The 12,323-nt window shown below is 45.6% G+C and overlaps 1 protein-coding gene across 4 annotated transcripts in view; it reads right to left on the bottom strand.

Annotated features, from left to right (window-relative positions):
- Positions 1 to 230: 230 nt before the first annotated feature.
- The window catches only part of LOC146871983 (bystin-like), a 552,899-nt gene continuing 540,806 nt past the window's right edge, over positions 231 to 12,323 (bottom strand). For 3 of the 4 annotated variants that reach the window (XR_014981296.1, XM_085652871.1, XM_085652878.1), the window contains 3 exons: positions 3,008 to 3,097; positions 1,310 to 1,435; positions 291 to 750 (listed from right to left, as the gene is read on the bottom strand). Coding sequence is in view for 2 of the 4 variants with exons in the window: in XM_085652871.1 (XP_085508997.1) it covers positions 1,381 to 1,435; positions 3,008 to 3,097 (145 nt within the window). In the remaining 2 variants the exon portion in view is untranslated. Of the gene's footprint in view, positions 751 to 1,309; positions 1,436 to 3,007; positions 3,098 to 12,323 lie in introns of all 4 variants that reach the window. The other variant, XR_014981295.1, reaches the window with a different exon arrangement.

Below are 12,323 nucleotides of genomic sequence, written 5' to 3'. Positions count from 1 at the left end.
TTTGAATCCAGTTGCAGAGTGCCTAGAGTAGAAGAGACTGACAGTACTAGTAGGACAAGTCACTCAGTGAGGGGTGCCGCATCTATCTGTTTCTGTCTTACAAAGTCATCCAATTATTAAAATCAAACACTGGCTGTGGGCGGCCCTGCACCAGCAAGGAAAGGAGGATACAGTGTGATGTAAAACAGTAACCCCACCCAGAAAACATTAACAACATCGTATGTAAACTTAAGTAGAAATATATTATTTAATACCCTAACAAAAATAAACTATGTAAAAAAAATCCCACACCTGACCCACCCCTCTCCCTAACCCCAACCAATGTCCGTAAAGAAAATGTCCAATTGTCCAAAAGAGAAAACCCAACGCCTGATTCCCACCCACCCCAAGAATAATTAAAAAAGGGGCAATAATAACAGGGTCTAAGTTCGGCTGGCTTTTTACAGGAGGACACGAACTTGCTCCTCCAGGCGGGCAACACGGCGCTTCAATGCGCGGCAGTTGCATCCACAGGGGGGGCAGCACTGATGGAGGGGCGGTGGCAGGCGGCTGCCAGACGGTATCGCCGTACCACTGGAGGAAAGTGGCTGGGAACCGGCGCATTGGAGGAGGCTGCAGCTGCTGCCACCTCCTCCTCCTCCTCTTCCAGGACCACCAGCCGACGATATTTGGTCTGTATGGCCTCCAGTTTCCGGCGCCGGGCCTTGGCTGCCAACTCCTTCTGGTCAGGTTTCCCCTTGGAAGGAGTAGCTATATATGAAGAAGAAAAAACAAGACTATTGTAAAATATACTCTTAGCAAAGCAGTAAGACAAATATTTCTATACATAGTGTCACGGTAGCACTAGCAGGCACAGTACATAACATTTGTGGTATGTATTATCTATCCTCCCCCTTTCTTGGACTTTAACATTTGTGGGAGTTTCAGGCATTCAACCAACCATGCATCTGATTCCTATCAGCCACCTATGCATGCATCCCACAAATCCTTCTCTGCCAGTCATCTTAAATCTTGCCCGTCCTTCTTCCTTCTACTCTTCTTTCCCTTTTCGTTCAACCCATCCATCAAGGTCATCTGATCTGACTTTTAGTCTTCTCCATAAAACTTTCACAGCTGAGTTGAAATCAGATAGAAGAGGCCATTGGTTACTCAACACTCCCGCCACTAATGCTTTTACTAATGCTAACTAAAGGGGGTCTTCAACCGTTCACAACAACTTCTTACTTAGTAAGTCAACTGTACAGTACTATACAGTACACCCTTGCAGTGAGTGTAATGTCAATAAGTAAGGATTAGGAATCTAACTTACCACCGCCCGCCACTGCTGCTGGCTCACCCCCTGCAGCACCTCCTGCAACTGCCGCCACCTCCTCTCCTCCGTCAGCAGCCGCGTCGCCTTCGCTGCTGGCCCCGGCACTGGTGGTTGGTAGTGCGCCTTGAAAAAACATTACACATTTTTAGGTGTCATATTCACCTCCCCCTATTTCTCACTAGCAAGATTGAAAAATGAGTTAATAGTAATACATACATCTACAACATACATCACTAGTACAAATCAGGTAGTAGTAGAGTAGACACAAGTAGTTATATGGTCCCTAGGGTCATTCTAGTCTTTGCTTAGTTAGCCCGAGCCATGCTACCATTTTACCTTTGTGTCTTTTATTTTAGCACACGCGTTGTTACCTCGCAGCTTGTTGTATAAAGAGTGACACCTTTGAGCCCACATGAGCTCATACTGCTACTGTCTAAGCGCTACGTACAAGGTCAAACAAAATAAGCCACTTTGTTATGGAGTTCTGGTGTTAGTCCATATTGCTTATCCAAAAATGCTACACTTTTTGCCACGACTGAGAAATGCTTGCAATATACTAACGCGCACCATTTTTCTCCAAACAGACGGAAGATTCCCTTCTACGAACCAGAGATTTGCAGAGCTTATGATGTAACCAGTACTAGCTTCTTCTAAGGTGAGGGGTCCACAGAATTCGCTCAGAGATCTTCATTTATAATTTTATATAAACTATATTCCTATTCCTACAAAGGGGATGGTGGTGCTTCCACCACTGTTCACTTATTATCAATCATGATTTCGCTTTTTCTTTTCTTCGTTCTATGGACTTGGAGTTGTTTTAAGTGTAACTAAGTGTAACAATGTTTATTGTTTTAATCTTATGCATTTTGCTGTTGGTGCTGCATTATAGAACAACGTGCAGAGCTTGTCAGTTGCAAATAAAATTTTTGAACTTACATAGACTCGGTGGTATTTGGTGTGGATGGACTTACACGAGTGAGCGAGCGAAAAGAAGGGTGTGCAAACTGTGCATGTGCATTGCTTCCACGACTGAGCGGTCCGGAGTGTTATGTTCTGGGATGTCTACTCATTGGGTATCTTGGGGGGGGGGGGTTCGGAGAGCTAATAGTAATGAAACACTATTATAACTAGTTGGGCAGGGGATTGTGGTGGGTTCTGTTCTGATTGAGGTGTGAGTGTGAGGAAGGTCCAACCTCCCATTACCAACATCCTATTTTCTTGTGCAATGTTCTGTATGTGTAAAAAATCCCTACAACAGTAGTAGTATGTTCTATCCTATCAAAATGGTAAAATCTGGTTGGGCATTTTATTGGCGGTAATTGTCGAAAAACATCAAGATTAATAAAGCCTCAAAGATTAAGAAGAATAGAAGGAGGACAAGAGGACAACCCAAAGGACTGGACTCATCAATGGCTAGAGCTACTGGTGAATCTGAGTTTTATTTAAAACCTTTTAAATAAAGAGTGGCCAACTGGGCATGCTTAGCTACAGACAGACTAATAGTAGTAGTACAGAGAGTCATAGCAGAGGCAGTTGGAGGCAGGGATAACCAGAATCTAGAAACAGATAGTCTAGATCGAAGGGTAATTGTTGGTAAAAAATAGCATCAGGAAACGGAAACAATAGTTTGGGGAAAAAATACGGTGCAGTAAAAGCTAGTGGATAAAAATTAATATTAAAAACAGGAAGACTTACTGGGGCCAGCAGAAGAGCCCTCGTTCTGGTCCTCCTGTCCGACTGGAACTGCTCCCGCCGACTCTGCCCCCGTCTTCTTGCCCCTGGGTGCTGATCATGAAAGATATAAGATAGAAAGAGACAAACATTGATGATTGGTGTGAAACTAAATATTTTTTATAAGACTCAAAAAAACATTTGTGTAAACAACAATTGCAATAAAATTGACCTATCTAATCTGGTCGACAAGTAGTATCTGGGGATTCGCGGACCGACTAGTTATTATTTATCTACACTAATCCAGTGTTCCATTCTGATTCCAGAATACTAACTAAGTCTAAGTAGTGCGTACCACCTGACCGAGCCCACCGATTCCAGGCGTGCCAATTGTACATTAAGTAAGCATTTCCACTTCTTTTAGTCCTCACAAATGCATAAATGGAGGACATATGCCTGTATTTTTGCATACTCAAAATTGTTGGTTGCTTGATGCAGATGTTCTGCTAGTGCTAAGCCTATTAGCACTCACTGAACAAACTACAAAAGGTTCTACTAAGGACTGGGGTAAGCACTAGCAGCACTCAGCAGCACGTGATGTAATAGAGGGGGCGTCGCAGACCACTAAAAAATTACAAACTTATAATAAGTAACTAAACCTAAGTATCAATCCACCCTTATCTCTTAGTGACAGGACAAAGGAAGGACTAGAGTCACTCTAGCATTACCTAACTTAAGTTTTCTAAAATAAACTCTTACAAAATCACACAAAACGAGCGCAAACGCAAAGTTGCAAATAACAAGATTAGTAGCGCAGAGCACCTGTGTCATAACAATCACAGAAGACTTTTAAACGTAAATTACCTGTAATGTATGTAAGCAGCAGCATTCTAGCTGGTCGAAAAAAATATATATTTGCAATATATAACACAGAGCAGAAGAACAGACACAAAGTAGTAATAATTAAATAGCTACTCACCAAGACCTGGGACCTCCACTCCTAGCAGGTCCAGCAGGTCCTGCTCCCGGTCCAGGATATCGGACCACCGGTGCGTCAGCTGGTTCTAGCTGCGCCGGACACCCGAGCAGCAAAACACTGCCCGGCGCACCTTTCCCCACCGCTGCCGATGCTGCCGGAGCCCGTACCTGGACCCAGGCCTGCAGCCTGCTGCCAAGGTTAAGGGGAGGTGGCGCTGCACAAAAAAAAACCAGTGCGGCCAACTTCACCTCCCCAAATAAGGCCCGTGCCTGCACCCCTTTTGGGCGCCGCCTTCCGCAAGGAAGGCGGTCGCAGCTCAGGCTGCGATGCCCCCTGTGGCCCTTTGCCATGGTTCTGGGTTAGGCGGGAGGCGGAAAAGAAAAGGTAAAAATTAAAAAAGTAAGTAAAAGAAATGAAAAAAGCAGGTAATAGAAAAAGAGTGAAAAAGTAGTTAAAAAAACACACAAGTAGACAAAAACAAAAAATAGTGAGTCAGGAAAATAGAGAGAGAGAGAGATAATAAATAAAAAAGGTCAAAAAAAAGTTTTCAGAAACAAAGGATTGAAAAGATAGAGGGAGGATTGAAAAGCAGGCCCCAGAACCATAGCATAGAGTGAAAAACAAGATGGCCGCATGGGCAACACACAATACGCGTTCGCGAACAGGAAATACCTATGCGCGACCCGGAACAGGAAATAGCATAGCGAGCAGGCGGGACAAGTGAAAACAAGATGGCTGCGCCCATTAGCGACTGCATGGGCAAGTTGGTGACCCATTTCCAACGCGATCACGCAAAAAAAATCGCAAACGGGCGGGGCAAAAACGTCTGCGTCTTCGCGATATTTCCGCGTGTTCGCGGAGATTTTTAGCGTTTTGGCGAAGATTTGCGTAACGCGATTACGCAATTTCCGCCCACCCTTACTTTTGTACAGAGTTGTTGTACAGCACACCATGGCCGGGTCCGAGGAAGGGGAAACATCCACTAGTACGCGGACATTTTTTCGCGTACCGTTACTACGCAAGCGTTAGTACGCATGCGATGTAACAACGCGTCCCTTTAGTACGCATGCTGTTACATCGCATGTGTTGTACAACGCATGCGTAGGGGGCGGGTACTAGTCCCGGCGGACATTTGCAAAGAGAGTCTGACGGAGGAAGCCAGTGGAAGCATGAAGGGGGAGAAGATTTGAACCACGTGTGTTAAGAGGTAAGTGGGGCTGTGTAGGGTAGTGCAGGGTTGTGTTCTTGTGTAGTGTATTATGGTTTAGTGAAGTGTCGTTGGGTTAGTGTTTTAGGGTTTAGGGTAGTGTTGTGGGTTATTGAAGTATAGGTTAGTGTTTTAGGGTTTAGTGTAGTGTCGGGGGTTATTGTTTTAGGGTTTAGGGTAGTGTTGTGGGTTAGTGTAGTCTAGGGTAGGGTTTTAGGGTTTAGTGTAGTGTCGTGGGGTTAGTGTTTTAGTGTTTAGTGTAGTGTCGTGGGGTTAGTGATTTAGGGTTTAGGGTAGTGTTGTGGGTTAGTGAAGTCTAGGGTAGTGTTTTAGGGTTTAGTGTAGTGTCGGGGGTTAGTGTTTTAGGGTTAAGGGTAGTGTTGTGTGTTAGTGAAGTGTAGTGTAGAGTTTTAGGGTTAAGTGTAGTATGACACGTTATTCCGCATACCATTATTATTACTAGGTACGTTTTTACTTCGCATACCATAACACATTCATTGTAATGGTATGCAAAGTAAAAACTTGCGTAGTAACGGTTATTGCTAAGTAATAACCGCGTAGTAAAAGCATGCGAAGTAATGGCTTGCGAAATAACGTCTCATATTCCAGAAGATTTGCGTAACGCGATTACGCAATTTCCGCCCACCCTTACTTTTGTACAGGGTTGTTGTACAGCACACCGTGGCCGGGTCCGAGGAAGCGTCCGCCTCACATCTCAGTTACCGCAAGGCCCGTGCGTCTCCAGCCCCTGTTTATTTCTTGCTTCGGAAAAGATGCCCGCTGCCTTCAAGTACAACATGCAAGCCTTAGTCCAGAACTAAAACCGAGCCGGTTTCGATGTTTTATTAAACATTATATAGCCCAGTTGGAAATTAATTGATCGGTTCCCCAATAAAGCCATGGAATGTAAATTGGCTGTAGTTCTCCTTTTAAAAGCCCAGATTGCCCAATTCTAACATTTGCCTTTGTTCTGCAGCAGGGGGGGAAGCTTTGATTTTATTAAGTATTTCCAGGCCCGCTGTAGATGGAGGGGGCGGTGCTCACAGCTAGGTCTGGCCCGCGAGCTCAGAGCATGCCCCTGCTATAGGCCAAAGGTCACGCTGTGAGCCCGAACTTGTAAACAGTTGATGGATTGCACCAGCAGAAACCCTTCTATCACCAGGGCTGGAGGGTTGTCTGCCTACAGACTGCCTTTATAGGCTGGAACAAACAGCTCACCAGTCATATGGCTGAAAACCCACCTTTAATAACTCTATATTGCAATGTGTTTGTTGTGTTTTGAACGATGTTTCGGCAGTTGACACCCCCGCACGTATTATTTCTGTTAAAGCCGGTATATTTATTTATTTCCCCTTCAGAATAAGCTGATAAATTACTTTTGTTTTTAACACCTTATTTGGGGTGGGGCCTGGCAGCGACCAAATGTGAATGAAACGTCAAGGGCAGGTGAATAAACTGGGAACCGGAAGAGTCCGTCTGGCGCTGGTGGAGAGGCCCTGGTCACTCCCTGATGGGACAGGGGGGGCCTCAGGCCCGATCGGCGAGTAAATGCGGCCCAGGATGACCCTTAAACAATCCGCGTGGTGTGCTGCCACAAACCGTATTGGTAATAAGAACCTTAAGAAGTACTCAATTACCACCTGGGCGTACCCCTCAATGAGACCGGCTCCACACAGCTGTAGGCCAGAGAGACACAATATTCAACCTATTTACTGGATTCTGCCACTTGGCACCCTACTGGTTGCAGCTCTGTGTTTATGTGAAGCGCGCGTGCCCCCGGGGCATGAGGTAGCTGATAACCGGGTATGTTACCCACTCGCTGGTGTATCACTAACTGCCCTTATTTGGATAGAAGGAAAGCTGGATGATTCCTAAGGACTGTGGACTTAATACTCCAACCCAGTTTGACCCCAAAACTTGGGACAGGCCAAGAAGCAATCATGCCCTTCAAGGTACATCTACCCCAGCAATAACTATCAACATATTTGGGACACCGGTCGCAGAAGATGCCCCTTCTAGTCTCCGGTTCTAGCCCCTAGAAGGATAACCAGGGAGCGGACAAGTCTGTGGGAACCAGGGGGACATACTGTGCAAAAACCTTACTTTCCTGAATATTGGGACGCCAAAAGGTCTATAATACCCTGTCGCCCTTTGACACTAACGCAGTGTTAACCAAACTTTACTGCGCCACAGCACACTTGTTAGCTGACAACTACCACCACCCGCCTGCTGCCCTTGTTAAAGCGTGGGTGAATGTCTTAACTGAAGCGACCCAATACCTGTGCTTGGCTGCAGATGAATGCGCACACCGTGAACATGGTACCCGATTCTATAAGGTGCCCGCAGGTGTTCCCCATGAAGGCCCTCGTAGTCAATTGCACAATGCAGTCCCAGTATTTCACAGTGCCTCTTTTTGCGTTGAAGTTTCCTGAGTACGTGTAACATTAGACTTTCCCACCGTTGGGCTGGTAACCGGTGGGAAAGGCAGGCTGTATTTTTGCGGCTTCTGACATTGCCTCCGGATATATACTACAAAACCACAGTACCTACAACACGCCAGTACCATTGGCTTTAACAATGCTTGTTAGTTGTATAAGATAACTGAAGCCACAATTCTGGCTTCCATGCATAGCATATTGAAAATGCTTCCGTTCTGAACTGGTGGGACTGTCACCCTAAGGTGTTGAACATTCATTAATTCTCCCTTCGATGAATAGCAAGCTCTACCGCAACTTGGACCATTACACCGATCAACTTCTGCAACAGCCAGACAGGTCACCTGCACGTGACCCAGGTGCCAACAGCGGAAAGCGGGGCCCCTTTGGAAACAGAATACGGTGCACAATCCCCGCGTTGGAGACAAAATTGACCTCGCTGAACTGCGAACGAAGCCCATGCTGAGACAAAATAACTGTTCTTTGCAAAACAGAGCCTGTCCGTAACTTTTGTCCATATTAGGACAAAGGATGAACTATGAGTGACGTTTAAAGGATTATGACTGCCACTTTCTTGCGAGCAAAATCGAACAATGAAGATGAGGGAGACATATCGATATTGGTAAAAACCCCCATTAGTCCAACGAGAAACTTTGAGTCCACCAAGGTTAAAGGCTGCCTTTTGTGTGCATTACCGGGTTTAGGGGCACCTTGAGCGACGTACACATGTTACATAACCCTTGGTGGCACAAGGACCTTGTCGGCCGAGCAGTGAAGTCTTCACTCAATGCAATAAAACAAAACCGATGGCTCCAGCGCACGGCCCCACAGCATCCCCCGATGCCAACGGGACAAGCCGAAGTTTGTACCGAGCTCTGGGGGCTTAACCTCTTCAGCACTGCGCGGATTCCCGCGCGGTGCTGAAAGTTCTGAGCGCGGGCGGGGCCATGACGGAACGGTTCCGTCATAAGCACAGCCCAACCGACGTGCATGACGGAACCGTTCCGTCATCGGCGTCGAAGAGGTTAAATCTCAGCACTTACTCCACCACGCACGTGAGAAATTACACTAGTTAGCACCATGCAAACTTGCAATCTTGCAAAACAAGTACGTAATATGTCACGGGTCATGCGCATCATGCGCCCCAACAAAGTGCAATAATAATAAAATTGACTCCCTGTACTATACAGACCTGTACAACAGTACCTACATATAAACCGGTCCGACACGTAGTGCTCGATAACAATGTTCAAACTTAATACAATTGACGCCATGCCTATTCGCAGGCGTATCAACAAGTCAATGTTCTTCCGAGGAGAACATGTGAAATGCATGCTGAAAGCAGTGCATGACATTCAGCTTATGAGATACCTTGCAGACAAAGGCAGAATTTGCACCCTTGTCTAGTGGGAGCGTGCTCCACCAGAGGCACAAGAATTACCATTGGGCTTGCGTAAAACAGTGCGCAAACGCGGTCCCAAAATCATCAGCCGACGAGACCTGCAAGAACAATCATTCTCCCCCTTGTACGTTAACACCCCAACTAGGTTGGGTTGAATACCAGTTGGGGTGTGTGTATAACATTAATAATTACTTGACTTTAAGCCATCCCGACTGAGGTTGGCTTCGTGCTTAATGGAGATTTGCCTTCCCTGTAGAACAACTCATGATACTACTTTGTCGGCAATGATAGCTCGGGAACAGTGTAGCAATGCCCTCGAGTGGCCTGAATGCGTAAATAGCTGACCCGCGGTGGGCTCCGTGCTTTCTGTGAAAACATTTAAACGGATTCCACATAAACCTTGAGCCTCAAGCGCTGCAAAAGCATCGGGAAAGCCGTAGAAAGTATTAATTATGGCCAAAGTGCTGGTAACCCACTGCAAAGAAAGACCGAACCCGGGCATAGGATCCCAGTTTCCTAGAGCCAAACAATTAACCTGTACCATTATCCGGGATAGGCCCAGGGATACCCAAGGCAACACTTCAATTCTGGGATGATGGGCTGTGCAAGAACTGTACTACGTCTACGCCTACCCAAGTCACCCAACAAACCAGTTGGCCCTGACTAACCTGGTGTCATGGTGCCAGATTTGGAAAAGCATTTTGCATGTTCTGTCCTCCTGGCTGTTCTGCGCTCACTCTTCTGAGGTCATATAAGTTGAACAACTTAAACTGCTCAGGTTCGCTTGTCCATCATTCAACCTATGCCCCTTTTAAAACATTTGCCCAACTTGCACCAGTGGTCATGGCAGGAAGCCCATAGGATCTGGCTGCGACTAGGAGTTGAGAGCTACCTCACAGTGAGGGCCCCGCTTCTGGAGAGGTTAGAACACATGACCTGCCGCCAAAATCTTAAGCAGATTGGTCAGAGCCCCCCACGTGTCCTGAAGGAGGCAGTGCCTTGCTGTTGCCTAGTATTTGCCGCTATGTTAATGCATCCCTAAATATATATTATAAAAGGAGCACTACACCTCCAACCAGCCCATCTATTGGCTTTGTCACTGCTTGTTAGTTGCATATGAAAAATAAGCTACACTTATAGCTTTGGTGCATCGCATATTGAAAGTGCATCCATTATGGGACGGTGAGACTGACGCATTTGCATTTGTAACCTTAGGGGTTCACCTTACTAAACACATGCAGCAGGGCGCCTATCATAATTACCGCCTGCTCCACTTAGGCATGTGGAGGTCCCCACGATGGTGCATACAATTGTCTCCACATAGGGACAAAGCTGCAGCTTCTACACCCTCTCATCAACCTCTCCCTGGTAATAATTTCCACTGCATGGAGCACAGAAGCATATGGGCCTCTTATACGAGAATGCTGTATTTACCACTCCGGACCCCTGCCAGTGGTGAATTGCACCTGGAAGCCAAAGGGTTTATCTTTCTTTTTTTTTTTCTTTCTTTTTTTTTGGGGTAAAAAACTTTGACTTTGGCCTTCCCTCTTGAAATACCATACAATTAGGGGACACTGGCGCTGCATAACAGATGTCTGTTACCCATTCAATGGTACTGATTTTATTTATTTATTTATATATTTATTTATATTTGATTTTTTGGCCCCGTGGACCAGGCTATCACCAGAAAATGTTCTTAGTCATGCTCTACTGGTGAGCCGCTAACCTTCTTTCTTCCAAAATGTTGTAACCCCACTTTAGAGTAGCAGCAACCAGCACACTGGAGCAGTCATTACAATAACGCAAATACATTTGCTGCGCTAAGAATATATTTTGATGAAATCCTCTGCCATTCCGGCCATGTGGATTGATCAACCCTGAATGGCCCATGTAGTGGCACCTCAGAAAACTAAATATCGTGGTCCTTGCTAATGAATTCCCCTGTTTATGACTATTATATCATATAACTCATACAATTTTTTGTATTGTAATGATCTGTTTAGCTGAAATGGCCTCACTTTCATTTGAGTGACCCCCCCCCTCGGCACCCGTGCTCTGCGCTTTTCAGGGTACTAAGTGAAAATACATTGTGAGCATCCAGCGAGACCATACAAAAATCTCACTTCCTCTTCCGTCCTGCCCATCTGGGCATGTGTAATGGCGCAATTCCATCTCATGGTGTGGGTGCCCTAGCTCGCGCTCTTACCCCTGTCCCAGGGGACCAAGATACTACCAGAAAGCTGCCTATGAACTGCTCTATTGTGGTACGGTCAAACCTTTCCATTTAGTAAACGTTGCATTGGCAACACGTTTGTCCGGATGAGAGTGCAAGCTTCTGTCCCCCTCTGGACTCTGGCGCCTTTCAGGCCTGTTATATATATATATATATATATATTACCTACTGGCGGTCGCCAGTAGGTAGTTATAGTTAGGACCGTGTTTCCATAGGAAATCCGCAACATTCTATTTGGAATAACTTTGGCGCCGGTTGACGAATCCTCACGAAATTTTCAAAATAGGTGGGGCGCTCCGCTCCGCTCCTACCCTGAAAGTCTCGGGGGGATTCGTCAAGCGGGGGCTGAGACAAAAGGGGGGTCCTAAAACACGTTTTCCCCATGCAATTTTCCATAGGGACCTTTAGTCCAAGGTACAGCCCGAACGGCTGAACAGAATTACTTGAAATTTGGCAGAGAGGTAGTCCTCAGCTCAGGGAAGTGCCTTTTGCAGGTCTGGTGTCAATCTGTTCAGTAGTTCCTGAGAAAATCAAAAGTAAAATCATATATATATGTGGGCGGAGCCTAACCACACATCTCATCCTGAGATCTGATTGGCTGTCAGCACTTCATCCAAGAAGTGTTGGCAGCCATCTTGGGACCAATATACATGATAGCACCTCATTAAAAAGCATTGCAGTTAATAGAAGGTTTTAAGACTTTAGTTACATTATAAATCATTTGTTGAAGGTACCATACTCATTTTAGGAATTGTGGTATGTTCTAAGGTGATTTCACCATGTGAAAAAGCCTTCTGCTGGGATATCATGATTGAGAGAAAAATATTTTCTCATGCTTTTCCCACAGAGGTTTGGAAGGTGATCTATAAGCTAAACTGAGAGCTTATTTTCTGTAAATTCACATTATCTTTCTCAGTCATGTGAGAATGAAGTCTGACATTCTCAGTAAAACATGTACATCCAACAAGGGCAGAGAGACTGTCAGTTGATTCCTTTGTGTTCTACTGTAGCTTCCCAGAGTGTTCAAAAGAACAACTAGAGCGCTAACAGTCCTACTTATGATAAACGTATGGCACACCTGAAG

The sequence above is a fragment of the Triturus cristatus genome, chromosome 1_1 (genome assembly GCF_964204655.1).
Source record: "Triturus cristatus chromosome 1_1, aTriCri1.1, whole genome shotgun sequence".
Classification (NCBI taxonomy): domain Eukaryota; kingdom Metazoa; phylum Chordata; class Amphibia; order Caudata; family Salamandridae; genus Triturus; species Triturus cristatus.
This window is presented reverse-complemented; position numbering and strand designations above follow the sequence as displayed.